Source organism: Amaranthus tricolor, chromosome 12, assembly GCF_026212465.1.
Source record: "Amaranthus tricolor cultivar Red isolate AtriRed21 chromosome 12, ASM2621246v1, whole genome shotgun sequence".
NCBI lineage: Eukaryota > Viridiplantae > Streptophyta > Magnoliopsida > Caryophyllales > Amaranthaceae > Amaranthus > Amaranthus tricolor.
Window position 1 is genome coordinate 6,232,718 of NC_080058.1, and position 18,077 is coordinate 6,250,794.

The 18,077-nt window shown below is 31.4% G+C and overlaps 3 protein-coding genes across 5 annotated transcripts; 2 read left to right on the plus strand and 1 right to left on the minus strand.

Moving 5' to 3' along the window:
- Positions 1 to 822: 822 nt before the first annotated feature.
- On the plus strand, positions 823 to 8,040 carry LOC130828368 (uncharacterized). Of its 3 annotated transcripts, none has more exons than XM_057694331.1 (8): positions 823 to 954; positions 1,047 to 1,637; positions 3,777 to 3,883; positions 3,978 to 4,018; positions 4,938 to 4,995; positions 5,384 to 5,474; positions 5,552 to 5,614; positions 7,245 to 8,040. In XM_057694331.1, exons 1-8 carry the CDS (start codon positions 889 to 891, stop codon positions 7,851 to 7,853), a joined length of 1,626 nt encoding a protein of 541 aa, XP_057550314.1. In that variant the 5' UTR covers positions 823 to 888; the 3' UTR covers positions 7,854 to 8,040. The 3 variants fall into 3 exon arrangements, with proteins under 3 accessions (XP_057550314.1, XP_057550313.1, XP_057550315.1); XM_057694330.1 differs by having other exon boundaries at positions 4,935 to 4,995; positions 7,245 to 8,014; XM_057694332.1 differs by having other exon boundaries at positions 3,783 to 3,883; positions 4,935 to 4,995; positions 7,245 to 8,014.
- A 78-nt stretch (positions 8,041 to 8,118) lies between these two features.
- On the minus strand, positions 8,119 to 12,927 carry LOC130828369 (NADH--cytochrome b5 reductase 1-like). Its single transcript, XM_057694333.1, has 9 exons — positions 12,712 to 12,927; positions 11,008 to 11,149; positions 10,369 to 10,459; positions 9,516 to 9,593; positions 9,114 to 9,194; positions 8,679 to 8,768; positions 8,519 to 8,584; positions 8,338 to 8,424; positions 8,119 to 8,245 (listed from the first exon to the last, which is right to left on the minus strand). Exons 1-9 carry the CDS (start codon positions 12,887 to 12,889, stop codon positions 8,153 to 8,155), a joined length of 906 nt encoding a protein of 301 aa, XP_057550316.1. The 5' UTR covers positions 12,890 to 12,927; the 3' UTR covers positions 8,119 to 8,152.
- A 2,384-nt stretch (positions 12,928 to 15,311) lies between these two features.
- LOC130828371 (uncharacterized protein At3g28850-like) lies at positions 15,312 to 17,051 on the plus strand. Its single transcript, XM_057694334.1, has one exon. It carries the CDS (start codon positions 15,481 to 15,483, stop codon positions 16,618 to 16,620), a length of 1,140 nt encoding a protein of 379 aa, XP_057550317.1. The 5' UTR covers positions 15,312 to 15,480; the 3' UTR covers positions 16,621 to 17,051.
- The last annotated feature ends 1,026 nt before the right edge of the window (positions 17,052 to 18,077 follow it).

Genomic DNA, 18,077 nt, shown 5'->3' on the forward strand with positions numbered 1-18,077 from the left:
CACCATTGTGGGCGAAATAACGCTAGTTATAAGAAAAGCATCTAGATGTGCCTCGATTTTGTATCTAGTTTCTGAAGACTTAAATGTCTAAATGACAATATATATAGTTTTAGTTTCATAAGTTTAAGTGTTTTTATAAATTGTAATTTCATAAGTACTATTATAATTTTTAGTCATTGTAATAGCTTTGTTCATATTTGTAAAACCAATTTGTATTTGATGCTTATTATTCTCCCAAGAATTGTAAACATATTATTGACCACGACATTATCAAATATATAAACACTAAATTTTTTTATAATATAAGTAAAAAAAATTGATATTATAGGTTTTAATTTATACTCACTCCAACTCAACTTTTTATTGTCTCATTTGATTTTGCATGCATACTATATAAAGTATCCCAGAGTTATAAACTTACCTTAAACTTTTAGTTGAATTGATTTTTTATATAATATTAAAAGGTAATGTGATAGGAGATTATACCGTCATATGTTTTCCTCATAATTTTAAGTGGAATATTTAGGTCCCATATAATTTCAAGTGAAATATTTATGTAATGTTTGTTATATAAAGCATTCTAGAGTTATAAACATTTTAGTTGAGTTATAAACATTACCTTAAATTTTAGTTGAGTTATAAACATTACCTTAAATTTTAGTTGAGTTTTAACATAATATTAAAAAATAACGTGATAGGTCATATGTTTTAATTAGAGAGAGAAAATTATGACAAAAAGGAAAAACGAAAGAAAAAGAAAAAGGCAAAACGATGTCGTTATAAGTAGGTATACTCTTAAACACTTCATGAACAAGAATCCCTCCTAAAACCCTACTGCCTTCCGGTTTCTCCCTCAAAACCTCAAAAGTACTCCAGGACGCCATAGAAATGCTTCCTTTCCTTCAGCAATTCACTAACCAGAATAATGCTTCTGCATGTCCTGGTGGTTCACAGGTTTCCTTCTCATTCTATCTCTTCTAAAGAATGTTTACCCTTTTACATGGATCAATTGAATTGACTATATGGTTTTAATTTGTAATTCTCAGGCTGTTGGAGTTGCTAACAATATGTCGCCCAATTTAAGACCAATTCAACCACAAATGGGTTTTGTAAATCCTCAATTATCGATCCCGTTTGATAACAATAATCCTAATTATAATCCCAATTTAGGTAATATGAACATGCCCAATTTCAATGCTTTGCCAAATAGTCATATGAGTAACTCCATTGTGGGTTCTGCTCAACAGATTCAATCTCAAAGTCTTGGGCAGAATTTGAATGTTTTGGGGTTTCCAATGAATGGGCAATTAAGCAATTTGGGTCAATTGGGTAATGGGCAATTTGGATGGCAGAATCAGTTACCCAATGTGAACCAACTAGGGAATATGCCTTTATTGAATCCTTCTCAAATTAATGCTTTGACTCAGTTGTTGGGTTGTGCTAATCAAGTTGCTCAGGCAATTAATCCGCAAAATACACCCTTTTTTGGGAATTCACAGCTTGGTTTTGGCCAACCTAATGGTGGTTTGCATCTGGGTAATTTTGCTCAACAGTTGCCTGTTGTGCCGATGCAGTTGCCGAATGTATCGGGTCCACCTTCCAATGTTGTTGGTTCATCTTATCAGCATAGTCAGCAGGTAGTTTGATTATGATCATGTTCAATTTAAACTCATAATGATTTTGATGGTGGCAGTTTCTTTACTATTATTTCTGTATTGAAGTAAGTTCTATCTTTTATGTAATTCTTGATTGACATTTTGAAATGATGGTCTAAGATAATAGCCCATGAAAGGAATTGGACTTGTTTATTTTCTTTTTTTGCTTGCATTGACTTCTGCTTTTCCAATTGAATGGGGTTAGTAAACTACTATTGCTATGGAGTATGAGTTATGACATAGGAAAGAATGTACTAGTTAATTGTGCCATGGTCTTATATAGCAAAGAGGATACTCAAGTGATTTTAATTGTTGACTAACCCGGTCGTAAATTTTCGAATTGGGTTTGTTGATCATCTTTTTAAGCAAGTAGCAATTTGGTACCTCAAAGTCCGTATTGATGAATTTCCAGCCTTTAATGAAGGCATTTTGATCTTCTTTTGCCTAAGGATTGGAGAAGTACTCTGATACATGTACAAGAATAAAGGAGATGCAAAAATTGATCCAAACTAAGGATATAAATGTACCATAAATTTGTGGAAAAGCAGTGAACCAGTTTGGATTCTTGCCAAGAAGGTTAGCCATCGAAGCTATTTATTTAATTAAGTATCTGATAGAGCATTACATGTAAAAAAAGAACTCACACATTGTATTCATTAATTAGGAGAAGACTTAGGGCAAGGTATTAAGAGGGGTACCTTGATGGTTCATGGCAAAAAGGAATACCCTGTAAATATATTGACATAGCTCTAGATATATGAGGAAGTGAAAACAAATTTTGGGAATTGCAGTTTGCCAATTACTATTGGGTTAAATCAATTTTTTGTTGAGGCATTTCTTATTTAGAACTATATTAGATGAGATAATACATTTCTCTTAGGAGGAAATTATATGATGGATGTTATGCCGGTATGTTGTTTGATGATATTGTATTAGTTGGAAAAGACTAAAGAAGGGGTCACCACTAAGTTGGAATTGTGGAGTCATTAGTTGGAATGAAGGGGATTTAGATTAAGTCGAAGTAAGATGTTATACAAAATGTTATTTTAACTATGAGCAGTCAAGTAGGGGCATGGTAAGATTGGGAATAAGGAACTAATATAGAGTTATTTTGGGTAAGAAAAACAAAGATATTAAATAAGATGTGATGCATAGGATTTAATGTGGTTCGTTGACGTGGAGAAATGCAACTATATTATTATATGATTTTGTCGAAGAATAATTAGACTAGAATTTTCATATCGATCAGAATAATTAGACCTATAGAAAATATAGTAGGAAAATAGGGGTAATTGAAATGTGTGTGCCATTATGAATGAGCGCCATACTTAAAAAATAATATTAGGATTGAGGATATCTAGAAGGGTTGGAAGTTTCAAACAATGAAGAATGGATTAATCAAATTTGTCTTTGTTGGTTGGGCATGTATGGCGAAGGCTGAAATTACCTCGATAGGAAAGGTAAAAGTAAAAAGGTTAAGAATAGAACGAAGGAGATTTTTAGAAGAGGAAGATAGAAATTTTAACGATAACTTGGACTAGATTATTAATTCATGTAGCTAACCCCATTATATGGGATTTCAGCTTTGGCATTATTTATTTTGTCTTATAGAAGTATACCTTGTACTGAGTTGTACATCAACGTATAGGACTACGGGAGTATATTTGCTTGTTGCCTTGTTGTATCGTTGCCTTCTTTGCTGCTTTTTTTGGGATTTTCGTTTACTTTTGTTATCTCCTCCGTTCAGTCCTACTTATGCTGGGTAAATTGAACAACTTGAAAAAAAAAATCTGAGATCTTACCCACAAAAATCGATGATCAAATCAGGTTTAAAAAAAAAATTCTTCAAATGACAACTTTATTCGTGTTCGATTGGAATTAACATAACGTGTTGGTGCAATCTATTTAATTTGTGAGTGTTCCATTATTTATTCACAAATTCTTTTATTAAAAATTGCAGTGCAAATCTGCAAGGTTCTTCTCTCATCATTTATGCCTCTTTATATGGTGAGGATATATATTTGTTTAAAATAAAGAGATAACTCACCTAAAAAATTACAAAATAAGTGTGTTATCATACTATCCGGTTTAAGACCTTGAGTAGAGTAATTGTTAATAAAGATGCAGAGTAATCATGCTCAACGACAAGGGATGCATAATTTTAAGTCAAGCCCCCATCAAAATAAGAAGTTCGTGAAGAACCAGAAAAGAGAAGCATCTAACCACAGGTACATTACATTTTGACGGTTGATGTTTGCTATACTGTCTTTTCTTGCAATTCATTGTGCCAATATTGGCTATAACTTTGTATATTATCTGCAGGCCGCAAAGGTCTCAAGATCATCAAATACATAATTCAAAAGGTAAAGTTATGTTTGTGGATTTTGAAAGATTTTTGATGTTTTGTCTACTATGAGGATAAGTTGCGTACGTCTAACCTCCAAAACCTTGCCTAAGGGGGGAGTCTAGTGGGAGCCACTTAGTGGCTTTGGGCCTGGGGTGATAGAGTGTTATCACCTTGTAGCTTTCTCAATAGACTTTTAGTCTGTTATTTACTTGCACCATTTGCCTTTTTGCGTCTCCCTATGTACTAATTCAATCGTTAATATTTTTAATTATGTATATAAAAAATTTTTGGAAACTAGAAATTAATAAACATTGAATCAAGACGATTCAAACGAGATCTCATATGACTATGTTTTAATTTATAGATTACCGATAATATGAAACTCAATTTGCTTGATGAATTGTACCGAAGTCAATTACTGTGCAAGTAGAAAAGAACGGAGGACGTATAATATCAGCCTTTTATCACGTCTTTCTTCGGTTAAAGTATATATTACTTTAAGTTTCTCCTTGTTTGTCCTTACTCCTTAGCAGCATCTAAATATCTGCCATTTATAACTCTTGTACTTGCATGTTTGCTGTTTGCTTGACCAATGTTGAACGGCTAGTACCAAGTAAAAATATTAGGTCTATGGACTATGGTTCTATTGGCTGAAGTTTCCTTTCATTGTGCTTATATGACTATAGCTATATCCTTTTAGGATCTTGATTCTGCTCTGCGTAATTCCTCTACATTTTCACAGTAATATGCCAAATTTTGTTCATCTGCTCTTTTTTTGTCTTATTTGATCTGTTTTGTGTTTGCTTGTTATGAAATTATGCATGTCGTATGAGGTATACAAGCGTGTCTTTGTACTGTATATGAACCAATATCGAATATCACCTGAGTATCGAGCTATATTATGAAAGGACTTTCTGTTAAACTTCTATCAGCAGGCAATAAAGATGCTGGTGCTGCTAATTCTGACATCCAATCTAAGGGTGGAAAGCGAAGGTACATGGTTATACGTTTTGTATGTCCTTGCTGATCGAAATATCTTATACTCATTTTCCTATAGCTACAACCTATGTTACTTGGACTCTTGTACTATTGTCGGATACTGATACGTGTCCAAGTGTCGAATACGTCTAAACATTCAATTATAAAGCCTAATTTGAAGTGTCTAAGTGCCATACCAATGTGCGAGCATTAAGGATCAGACACGGGTACGTGAAGTAAAATGAAGAGTCCGAGTAACATAGGCTACAACTTGTTCTCACAAAAATTGTAGAAATGGTTTAGTAATCGTATAATGCATCTTATAAATTAGACATGCAGATCCAGTTATTCTGCAGTTTCTCTGACCATTTATTTTTGGTATTTTCTTTTATATTACTTGAAGGTCACTTGCTGCACTCTACACTGAGAAAGAAATTCAGCAGTGGCGTGAAGAACGCAAGAAAAATTATCCATCTAACTCCAATGTGAAAAAGGTTGGAGCTTGCTTAGTATTTTAAAATGCTTTTTGTTGAGAAGTTTTACGTTTTCCTGATGATCAGTTTCCTTGCAGAAGCTGGCACAGAAGCAAGCAAATGCTGAGAATGCTGATCAAGATGCCAAGTTACGGCGTCAAGTATGATATTTCTTTGAGTAGCATAATTTTAAAATGCTTAATTACTGCTTTTTTTTTTTTTTTTTTTTTTTGTCGTTGGTCCATGTTACTGTTGTTTATGATTTCTGAAACCAATATTCATGAAGTAATGCATGTGAAACCTCCATTTGGGGTAGAGACTGGAGTAAAATCCATAAATGGGTAAGCGGGAGATGAAACTGTGGGATTAGAGGCGGAAAAGTAGGGATATTATTGGGTTGAATGTTTGTCAAGAAAGGAAAATGCCATTAAAGTTGAAACCATGGGCGAAGCTACATGGGGGGCTAGGGGAGGCCTGGCCCTCCTTGCCGAACATGTGATCCCTTGTAAATTTGACTTTGACCCCCTTATTAATATGATATATAGTTTAAAGAGAGTAAAAATATAGCAAAAATTACTATAGCTCAATGGTTGAACTAATACATTTGTAATCAAAGATTAAGGGATTAAACCCTAATTTAAACTATAATTTTTATAGACTAATAAATTTATTTTATAATGTCATTACTATCCATCTTTCATATTTCACATTTATCCTTTTGTGTGTGTTTATATTTTTTCGATCCTAATTTTAATATTTTTTTAGACTAATTAGGCAAATATATGGAGTCAAAAATACTTATTTTTTTCAAAATAATAATTATAGGAAAGTTTCAACTCCATTTGTTAAATATAACTTTTTCAATAATTCATGTTCATTTTAGTTTATATGATTTTAATATTTTTGTAGCTTAACTAGTGTGTAATTGTTTGTGGTGGTCATTGTTGATTTCGGGTTAGGTGTTTTGAGTGGGTTTGAAATCGAATTTTGTGTCCATATTATTTTTAAATAATTGTGAATCATTTTTAAATTCGAGTCAAATCGGATTCGGTTACAATATCGTGTAAATTTCGGGTCATCATGTCAGTTTTGAACACCTTATATAATATATAATTTTCTAATATACCGATAATTTGGCCCCCCAAATTTAAAATTCTGGTTTCGCCCCTGATTAAAACGAGGACTAACAAAAGGAAATATTATGTAATTTACTTTTTATTATTTTTATTATGGACATATGAGGTATATTTGAGCTTTTTATTGCTACGTTGTAATGTCAAAGTTATGCGGAAAAATTCAACAAAATCCCACCTGAAAAATTCACGGTTAAAATCATTGAAGTTCTACTAGAAAGAAATACAGTTTTGTACTCTTGAAAATGAAGATTGGTATTATCTTTCTTTTCTTAGGGTTCATCATGTTTATATGGTCATGAAAGCATGTTGAGTATCTTTCCTCTTAACCATTCTCGAGTAACAGAGGAATATTTATGACTGTCCAGTGTGTCTTTCTTTCATGTCAAAATGTCACGGACTATGTTACCTGGACCCAGGTACTGATATCGGATACTGGTACGTGTCCAAGTGTTGGATACGTCTAAATATCCAATTTTACCTAAAATGAAGTGTCTAAGCGCCATACCGACGTCCGAACATTAAGGACTGGACACGGGTACATGAAGCAAAATGAAGAGTCCGAGTAACATAGTTCACGGGTATAATATCTGGATCGTGGGCTGTCAAAGTTATGTATGAATAGTTTGATTTATCAACTACTCTGTTGTCTGTGTAGCAACTAAAGGATGTATTGGCAAAGCAAGTGGAGTTGGGCTTTGAAATTCCTGAAATTCCATCGCACTATCTTGTTGATCAAGATCATCAGGATAACAGGAAGGATCGATCTAGGAAACCTATTAACAAAGGACGCTTTCAAAAAAAGGGATTCCAGAACAGGTATAATCGAGCAGGGAAGCATGACAGAAAAGACCAGTTTTCTTCAAAAAGGGAAGCAGAAGAAGGTGGTTCATTCAGGAAACGTGATCGATATGCAAAAAGACACAAGTCGGATAATGAGAATTTGTCCGAAACTTGTTTAAGTTTGAGGGAGCCGACCCTTCTGAAAAAGCTTCTAAGCAACGATATGAAAAGAGATAAGACCCATCTACTACAAGCTCTTCGTTTCATGGTCATGAACTCGTTCTTCAAGGATTGGCCCGAGAAACCTCTTAATTTCCCGAAGGTTATTGTCGAGGAAACTGGAGTTGAGAGCAATGTAATTGAAGAGATGTCGTCCTCTTTTAAGGGCGAACTCAACGATGATGATGACTGCGATGATGATTCTTCTATTGAAGGTGACGGTAAAAACGATGTGCCTCAAGAAGAGGGAGAAATCACAGACTAGGAGGAAGGTCATTTTTCTTATGTTTTACCAATAGCTGAATTACTAATCTGAGCTACTTTTGAAGATGAACTCATCCAATATAGTTTCATCAACATATGTAGTAAATATGAGTCTTTTTGTCTCAGATAAATGCAAAAGTAAAAGTGTTTTTCATCAGCTTACACTTATCATTATTTTAATTTTCGGCGAGTTTTATTTATTTATTTATTTATTTTCTTTCGGGTACTCGTTTTTTTTATGGAGTCACTTAGTATGGATTATAGTAAATTGATTCATTTTATTATTTACATAGCTGTATATTAGAACTGAAATTGCATTTCTGAAGTGTATCCAAGCTCATTGAGGTAAGCTTCCGTGGCCTTGTTCATTCCTGGCGGTCCGCACCTCAGTATCTGGCATCATGTACATAACAGAAAAACTCTGGTTACTTAAGGCACATTATACAGAAAACTCGACGTTTGGAGGAAGAACGAAACAGATTTACCATTACATCAGCTGACGGTCTAGGGCAATGCTCTTGTATCATTTCCTTGGATATATGCCCAATACCAGCATCCCAGTTCGGAGGAGGCTGTCGAATTAGATAAGTTTCAGAACAGTTATACAGGTCCAACTTGCTTGCTATTCGTGGGGATAATAAGTTGTTGTGAAAGGAAGAAAAGTACCTCGGACACAACATAATAGACCTTGAAACGATCTGGGTATTTGGAGGCGAAACCATCAAGATCTTCCTGTAAATGCGACATACAAGTTGTATTGTGAGTTGGGACAAATGACATTCAGATTGAAGAAAATTTAAGCCAATATAATCTTCATGTATTGTACCTTGAGAAGAATGTCATCAGCTGTTTTATTAGCATAAATGAGATGGATTTTTGTCAAGTCTTTCGGGTTTTCCAGTATAGCTCTCGTAATCTAGGAGATCATCAGGTCGAATATGAGAAGAAAAGGTAACAGAACTTGATACAAACAAGTATTAATTACCAAAAAATTATGTTATTCAGACTCATATAGGTGGTGAGAATTAAACTCTTGTTCCTCGTACACTAGGCTCACTCATGATTCTCCGTCTGAAAGAGTTTGACTTGGCGTTTCATTGGAAATAATCCCAATATTTACAACCAAATTGAAGTGTCAAAGTGTCATATCTATATCCGAATGTCAAATATCGGACACTGATAATTGAGGTAAAACGAAGAGTCTTAGCAAAAAAATTTGAAAAGAACATTGAAGAAACAATAACTTTGAAGAAACAATAACCTGAAACATAGGAGTGATGCCAGTACCTCCAGCAAGCATACCAAATGCTCTAACTTTGCCCGGTTGATACTTGAATCTTCCCTAGAGTTAAGACCCAAATCATAAATCAAGTATTACAACACATGAAATAAATTTGCACAAATTCAAGATGATTGTGTTAATTAGTGTTGTTTATCAAATAAATATGTTACTGAGAGCATAGTGCAAAAACGAGGCCGTATCACTGTTTCACGACCATATTATAAAGATTTTTGAGTTTACCACTATTGAAATATAGGCCATAATGAACGCGAAATCATCTGCATTGACCGTAAAATCCGTTTTACAATAGTTATCGTGACCGAAACTGTGTTTTTTTTTCAATTTGCACTATGACTGAGATTGTCAGAGTGGATGTTTTACCTTGGGTCCTATAACAGGTAAGAAATCACCCTTTCTCATTTGTCTGAAATGGTGTGACATTCTTCCTTGGGGATACATCTGAAATCACCCTTTCTCATTAGATATATGGGCTAAATAGGCCAGTTAACACAATTAAAGAGAAAATAAGAGTGTAGGCTTCTTGTTTTACAATCGTCTCTTTAAAAGACGATCTCTCACAAGAGTAGCTCATCTGAAATTTGTCAATGGACCCACAATGAACAAGAGCAATCATTCAGCATGATCAAGGTAATTAAGAGACAACAAGCTTAAGATTGATGGTCCAATGGCCAAGACAGCAGATCAGTGCGATATAATCAATCTCAACATTTGAATAAATTGATCCATTGTATGGGCTTGTTCTGCGCAAGGTATTGTGGCTAATTTTTAGCTGTTTAAGCTGTTTTAAGTAGTTTTTAGCTGTGAATATCTGTAGCTATACAACTGTAATTAGATATTTAACTATCTATTTAGTTTTTAAAATTTTTATTAATTGGTAAACATAGCAGTTACGATAGCTCTTGAAAAACCTATAATTTAACGTGAAATTATAGAAAAAAATCTTAAAACGTAACTTTTAATTTTAAAACGCTACACGTTGTAACACTCTAAACACAACTACATAGACCCCTAAATACTACATAAAATATTACTTCATTCAAACAATAAAAAGTATTTTAACGTTATTAAATCACTAAATAGCTAATAACTACTTAAACTGTTATGACCAATATTAAATTTAGAAGCCAAAGTTTGGTAATAACTAATTACTAGCATTGAACATAACTTACTAATTTTATTACTAGAAGTACTTTATTTTGGAAAGTACTCGTGCCTTTACAAGAAGTTCAAAGTAGCCAATATCCGAGTCCAAAGTTATTGGAGTATAGGATCTAACAACTTCTTCACCCTCACTATCCTTTCCCCTGTAGGACAAAAAATAAATGTCACATTTATTTTTTTTAGGGTTTTTTATTACTTTTAGTTTGTATTTTATTCAAAATTTATAAGTTAAAATATAATCAATTAAAATCTTGATTATTAGTCTAAGTGTAAATATTATTAATATAAAATTTTTATAATTTTTAATCAAGTAAAATTAGAGATATTTAGAATCAAAATATTATATAACTAGTATGTAAATGTTTTTTGAAAATTGGATATTTTATTAATATAAAGTCTCACAGAACAGACCAAAAGTTGTAAAGGGACATTTAAAAATGTAGGGCGCGCTTTAAAGGACAAGTATGTAAAACTAAATTTGACATTTGATTAAAATAGCACCGATATGAGTATTTAAAAATAGAAATAGTATTGGACAATTTATAATTGATTGTAAATTTTTTAAGAAACACAATATTTTTTTCTGTTCTGAAATACTTGTATTCAATTGTGATATATTCTTATGTAGGAAAATATTACTATTAGTAGTAAATATAATTAAATAGAGGTATATAATAGAGAAGGATCAAACCTGCATTTGATGTGTTGACCAACGGGAAGACCCAATATAGATTTAGGCATAGGAAGTGCAAACCTAAAAATGTCAGTGTTATGACTTACTTTTGTTCTCTGAATTAGCATAAATTCCTTGTATCTTTTTGGGTCTAAGCAGCCTATAAAAAGTAAAAGTTATTAGTAATAATGGCCATAAGGACGTGCTTTGATAGGGGTGTTTAAAATTGAATATTAAAGTGATTGAAGTTTGATATTGAATATCGGATTGATTGAATTTTGGTTTCAACAAGGGAATCAAAATAAAAAAAATTTGGATTTAATAAGAGTTATTCATTACTCTATAAGCATTTTCAACTAAAAATGGAAGGAAATCCATGCATTTTCCATGAATTAATGTAACGAAAATAAAAATATTGTTCTATGAGGGGTTTTATTGTAAGGCGCGCCTCGTACTATATTAAATAGCTCAATTAATACTATTTAAGAGAATATAAACTTCTAATTTTGAGATCTTCTCACTAGGGGTGTTCATTACCGGGTACCCGACATTTCGGTACCCGAAACACCGGGTACCCAGTTAGTCGGGTATATTCTTTAACGGCCTATATCCCGGCCCAATTCATCCGAGTACCCGGATAAATCGGGTCAGGACGACGCCACACCGGGTATCCGGTTTATTGTCTATGTACACATAAATATAATGGCAACAGCAGAACCTCATCACCAACCAAGCAAGAAGCAGCAACTAGAAAAAGGTGATAATTGATCAGTTGATTTTTCTCCTCACTCATCACATTAAATTAGATGGAATTTTCTAAGCTAAATCAAAATATATTTACACATAAAATACATTTGTGAGAACAAAGTGAAGGAAGATTACATTTTTAGATAAGCTAAGCTTACTGTTTCCTATGTGCGCCCAAATAGGCAGCTTTCTTCTTTGGCATTTGTTTCTTATTTGGCTAAATTGCATTCTAACTTCTTCATCATTCTAACAGGCATTAACTACTTCACAAAATGCCACTAATATGCCTGATAGGATTTCTAATCCTTAAAAAAAATTTCTCCCTATAGTTACGGGTACCCTTTAAAAATTATTTTGCAGCCCAAAATCCAACCCGCATCTTATAATTTTTTTTAAAATATGACCCGCCGTTTAAGGTGCGGGTCGGCGAATCGTCGAATCGGGTTAACCGGGTAGGGTTTTTTTGAACAGGCCTACTTCTCACTACTTCCTAGAGTAGCCGGATAAAAGTTGATAACTATACTTAATAATAATTTCTACTTTTCTCAAAGGAAATATTTTTGTCTTTATCGTGCGAGAAAAAACATCACCAAATTAACAAAAATCTTACATAAGAATCCCATGAGTTAGAAGTGTAGATGCAACACAAGTCTACCTCATATTTGACGTTAATAATTCCATTTAAAAAGAGGTGATAAGCTAAAAATTGAGGCCCTATATATAAATGGGTCACTCTGAACAAGCAAAAGACTTCTAAAATGATCTGGTAGATATTAGCTTACTTTACTATTAGATTTAGAAGATAAGTATCAGTTTACTTTTTTATTACCTTTAGTTTGATTACTTAATTAAAGGTCTAAAACTTGATAATAATAAAAAAGACTTTGAGAATTTATTACGAATTTTTACTCTGCTTCTTTATATATCTATACTAAATACTCTATCAAAACATGATAATTAAATTTGTAAAAGTACCTTTAGGTTTCCTTTTAACAAAGAATGAAATTGTAGCAACAAGAACAACAAATAAGGCAACAACAATGCCAAGAATGTAATCATGTGTAAAGCTTTTGAGAAAATATGAATTGAACAAATGGGAAAAGAGTTGCTTGTATGTGGAGTTTAAAAGAAAGTCTTGCAATGTTGTAAGCATTTTGTAATACTAATGTAGAAACTACTACTATTTCATGCTCCTCCAAAAGTGCACAAAGATTGTATTGTGACTTGTGAGATATAGAGGGATAAAAGTTAGATAATATGCTTTGCTTGTGTAGTTGTGTATCTTCCCTTGCTTATCTATTGGTTCATTTCGTGTTATAGTATTAAGTAAAGGATCAAGTCAAGAGTGGATTTCACTACAAAATCAATCTTCGGGAATCAGAATTTTAGTTTACGAGTTTAAATTATAAGTACTCATCTAAGTCGAATATTGATTTCCTTATATAAGAAAAAAAAAACCCTTTTATTACATTTATACTTATTGCACAATAAACTCTCATATCAAAAGCCGACATATTCTTAAACTAACATATGTGTTGTGATACAATGATGAAACTTATAATTAGTCGGACAAAATTCAAATCCTCCTAAATTTTTTAAAGCATAAAATTCATATTTGTACTAATTATATCTATTAATATTTGATGATATATTAAATTGACCGCATTAATTCACATTTGTACTAATTATATCTATTAATATTTGATGATATATTAAATTGACCACATTTAAAAAGTGTTCATGATCCTCCATTATAATGTTAGATGCTACATCTATGAAAAAGAAAATATAGAGGTCTAAAATTGCATATGTAGCGACAAGATTTTAATTTTATAGCCATCCAAACATTAACATATAATGAGAGTTTTTGACAATTAGACTTTTGGTTTTCTTTTTATTTTTGGTTTTTTGGTTGGTTAAATGGTTAAAAATTGACTAATGACATTTAAACTACTTTATGAGCCAAAATAAAAAGCTAGTAGCATTTTCATTGGTTTTTAAAACAAATTCTTTTTACCAAACATATCTTTAACAACTTGCTTAAAAAGTGATATTAAACAATTGATTTATCAATTAACATTTTCAACGCGTTAAATCAGCAAATAATTTCAGCTAATAGTCATTTGTCAAATTAATTCATATTCAATTTTATCCAAGAAATTACATATTATACATAAAACTTAAAGTTATATCATAAGAATTAAGGATAAGTAGAGGGTTCAAGTTAAGAATCATATTTAATATTTTATTTGGTCTTCTTGATTAAACTTAAACTAAACAAGAATTTTTTTTCTTAATAATTAATCACCTTGAATCGGTCTAATTAGTATCAATTTCATACATCACTTTAACTATTACTTTCTCTGTTTTCTAAGATTCTTCTCGTTTAGAATAATTTTGGATAGAGAAATATAATTAAAATTTTAAAAACATATATAGATAATAAAAAGTGGTGGAATCCAACTTTTCTTTACCTCATATGAAGATATCTACTAAACATGTTCATATAGGGGAAAATTTAGTTAATATACTTATTATTAATAGACAAATAAAATATATATGTTATTAATAAGTAGAATACAACTATTTTGGATTTCTATAGTCCATTAGACTATTAATAATAGTATTTACCCCGTAAATAGATGCAGTTATGCTTCTCTAGACCCTAACCATAGTTTCTATACGCGGAATACACTGAGTATGATGATGATGAAAAAAAATTAATTAAAAACAACAATACGATCAATAATATGTACAGAAGTATATACTTCCTTTTTTTTTTTTTAACTTCGCACCAAACACTTTTTTAGCTTTTTCAATTGATTATATTTAGAGTTATACACAATTAAAAATTATAAAAACACGATCCCACATGATCATTTTTTTTTATACTAACCGCAATATGAAAAATAAGAAAATGCTAAATTGGGCTTAGGTGCATCTAAAAAAACGGAGGACGTATAAATTTTAGGGAAGATTGTCAATTATAAATTAATTTATGTTTGATTTGATGAAAATAAATTTACATATAATTTATTTTAAATAAATATATCCATTAGGTACATTTGCTAAAAATAAATCCATTTATTGTTTATAATCATTTTTAAAGCTTCTTCGTAAATCAAACAATTAGAAATAAATAATTGTGGAGTTTATTTTCAGAAATATTTTCGAATAAGTGAAACCGTAAAATTATTTAAAAATAAACAATAATTAAGTTTACTTCAATAAATCAAACAAATATTAAATTATGAAAAATGATATATACAACCTACTGTATATAAGAAATAATCTTATATTTTACTGATGCAATTTAATATTATTATTTTTACATTTAAAATATAAGAATTTAATTGTAATTTATTGATTTATCATTTATCTTTTTTAAGAATTTAATGCAATCAAAATAATACAAAATAGTAAATTTTTAAAAATTTAAAAAAATCAAAATAAAAATAAAAGTATGATAAACTAGCAAAATCAACGTGACTACATGCGGCGCAAATCCCCAACAGAAAACAAATAAACAAGACTTGGTCCTTTTTAATTTCAATTTTTTTAAAAAACACCATATTCAATCTTTCCAACGGCTATCTTTCTCTCCTACGTGCGTTATTCACTGTCTTCTCCTAACGGATTCATTCTGTTGCATATTCTTACTCTTTCTACATTCTCACTAAAAACAACTCTTCATTGTTATCACGTTTTCATCAGCTCAAGTTTTTGCTTTTTAAAGCAGTGAAAATGAAGGGAATGAAGGGGAAATTCTTGAAGAAGCTCAAATCAGTCAAGCAAATTGGTTATTTGAACCCAGATCGAATTCTTCAGGTTAGTAATTTTGATGGGTTTGTTGATAATTTTCAATTGAAGTATAATTTTGTAGACAATTTCACTTCCAAATCTCAAACAAAATCGAATTGTTCCCCTAAACCTAAATTCGAAAAACCCGAGGTAATCGATGTAGTTCAGCTCATCAAAGAATTCGAAGAAGATGAAGAACAGGAAAATCATGATGATGGTCAAAAAATTAAGATCGAGAATGAGAAGTTTGATGATAAAGAAAACATTTATTCTTCAGTAATCTCCAAAGATTCAGATTACGAATTGAAGAATTCAAACAATTGTTCCGTGGAATTGGAGAAATCGATTAAAGAGAGTGATTCCGAAATCAAAATCTCATGTTTTAGGCGACCAGATATGAATTCAATCAGTTTATTTGACCCAAAACTTCTTGCTGCATTTGAAAAAGCTGTAAAAGATCACATAACAATCATGAAAACAGCTGAAATCGAAACAACAAACAAGAATCATAAATACCCATTTTTTCAACCCGAAGATCAATCCGACCCATTAATGGAATCCGACAATGAAATCGACCCATTAACCGAATTCGAAGAAAAATGTCCTCCAGGGGGAAGTAATTCAGTTATATTCTACACAACAAGCTTAAGAGGGATTAGAAAAACGTTTGAAGATTGTCAAAGTATAAGATTTCTCCTTCAAAGTTTTGGGTTAATCTATTATGAAAGAGATGTATCAATTCATTCAGAGTTTAGAGAAGAACTATGGAAGATCATGGGTGAAAGATGTTTACCTCCAAGGTTGTTTATAAGAGGAAGATACATAGGAGGAGCTGAGAAAGTATTAGCATTGAATGAACAAGGGAAATTGAGGCCTTTGTTTAGAGATATACCCATCAATTTTAGTGAAGGACCTTGTAATGTTTGTAGTGGGTTGAGATTTATGTTGTGTTACAATTGCAATGGAAGTAGGAAGGTGTATGAATATGATGATGATCATGATCTAGAAGATAGTCATGGTGGATTATGGAGTCAATGCTCACAATGTAATGAGAATGGTTTGGTTGTTTGTCCACTTTGTTGAATTTTTTGGCTTATTGGCCTTATTTTGATTCAATTTGATTCTTTTGATTCATTTTAGACATTACATATTGTTATATAGAAGTATATTATGGGTAGATGTACATGTTTTTTCTATGTTGAAATGCCAATGTTTTGCCCATTTGGGGTTAAGATGCAAATGCAATGGTTTTTGTGGTTACAAGTTTCTTCATCTAAGTATAGGTATCCTTAGAAGTTGTAGAAGGAGTGTTTTGATATTTGTTTCAAATTCAATTGATGAAACAAGTCTATATATATGTACTTCTAGCATTTATCCTTTATTACTTCAATTTTAGTGAAGGACCTTGTAAATTGTAATATATGAAGTGGGTTGAGATTTATTTTTGTGTTAAATTTGCAATGGGAATATGAAGGTGTTTGAATATGATGATGATTAAGAAGATAGTTTTGGTGGATTATGGACTCAACTACTCACAATGTAATGCAAATGGTTTGGTTGTTTGTCCACTTTGTTATTTTTTTTGTTTATTGGCCTTATCTCAATTTATTTTATACAAGTATATTACCTTCGACTTTATAATTTTTTATTTTATTTAAAAAAATTGAAATAACCTCCTACAATGATACCCTTGTGTTTTAGCACTATATCAATAATACCTCTAAATTTTTTGGATTCTCAATAATACCCTTGTCATTCAACTTTCAACTATAATCTTATTACTTTTTTTTGGCTAAAAAAGCGTTAATTGTTTTAATTTTTTTATTTTCTAATTTTAAAAACTTAAAAAAAATAAAAGATTAAAGAAATCGTAACTCACCTGTCTCCTCTACTTGTCCAAAATACTCTTTCTTCAATTTCTTATGAAGAACAACATAATTCAACCCATCATTTGAATTACTTTAATTTCTTTATTTTCTTTAATTTCCTAAGATGTTAAAATTTAAAAATCTTACTTTGAAATTTTCTAAATATGAAAAATATGGAGGAAATCTCTTGAAATTCAGACCACCATTCTTTAAAAACGCTATGAAATTCCTATCCAAAATCACTCACTCTCCACCAAATTACACCCACATTCGCTATAAGAGAGCGAATACTATGCAATACCTATAAAAACTAAAATGATTACACATGTCATCCCTTAACCAAAAGGCTAAGGCCTAAGAGTAATACATTAAAAATGAAAAATTATCTAGAATAATAAAATTTTTCACTGATTTTCCTATAATAACCTGAACTATTAATTAGTTAAATAATCTCATTTATATGTTACCGATTATTGCATGTCATATGATTGTTGAAAAAGCCTCGTGCCTTTTCTTTGTTTATCTTCCATTAAAACAATTAGGGTGCTCCACTAAAATTTATATTTTCTCTCTAATCTCAACTTATCAACCTCTCTCCTGTCAAGAAAAGTCTAACAATTGTCCATTCTTCTTCATCTAATTCAAGAAGTTCAATTGTTAGGGAAACTCCTA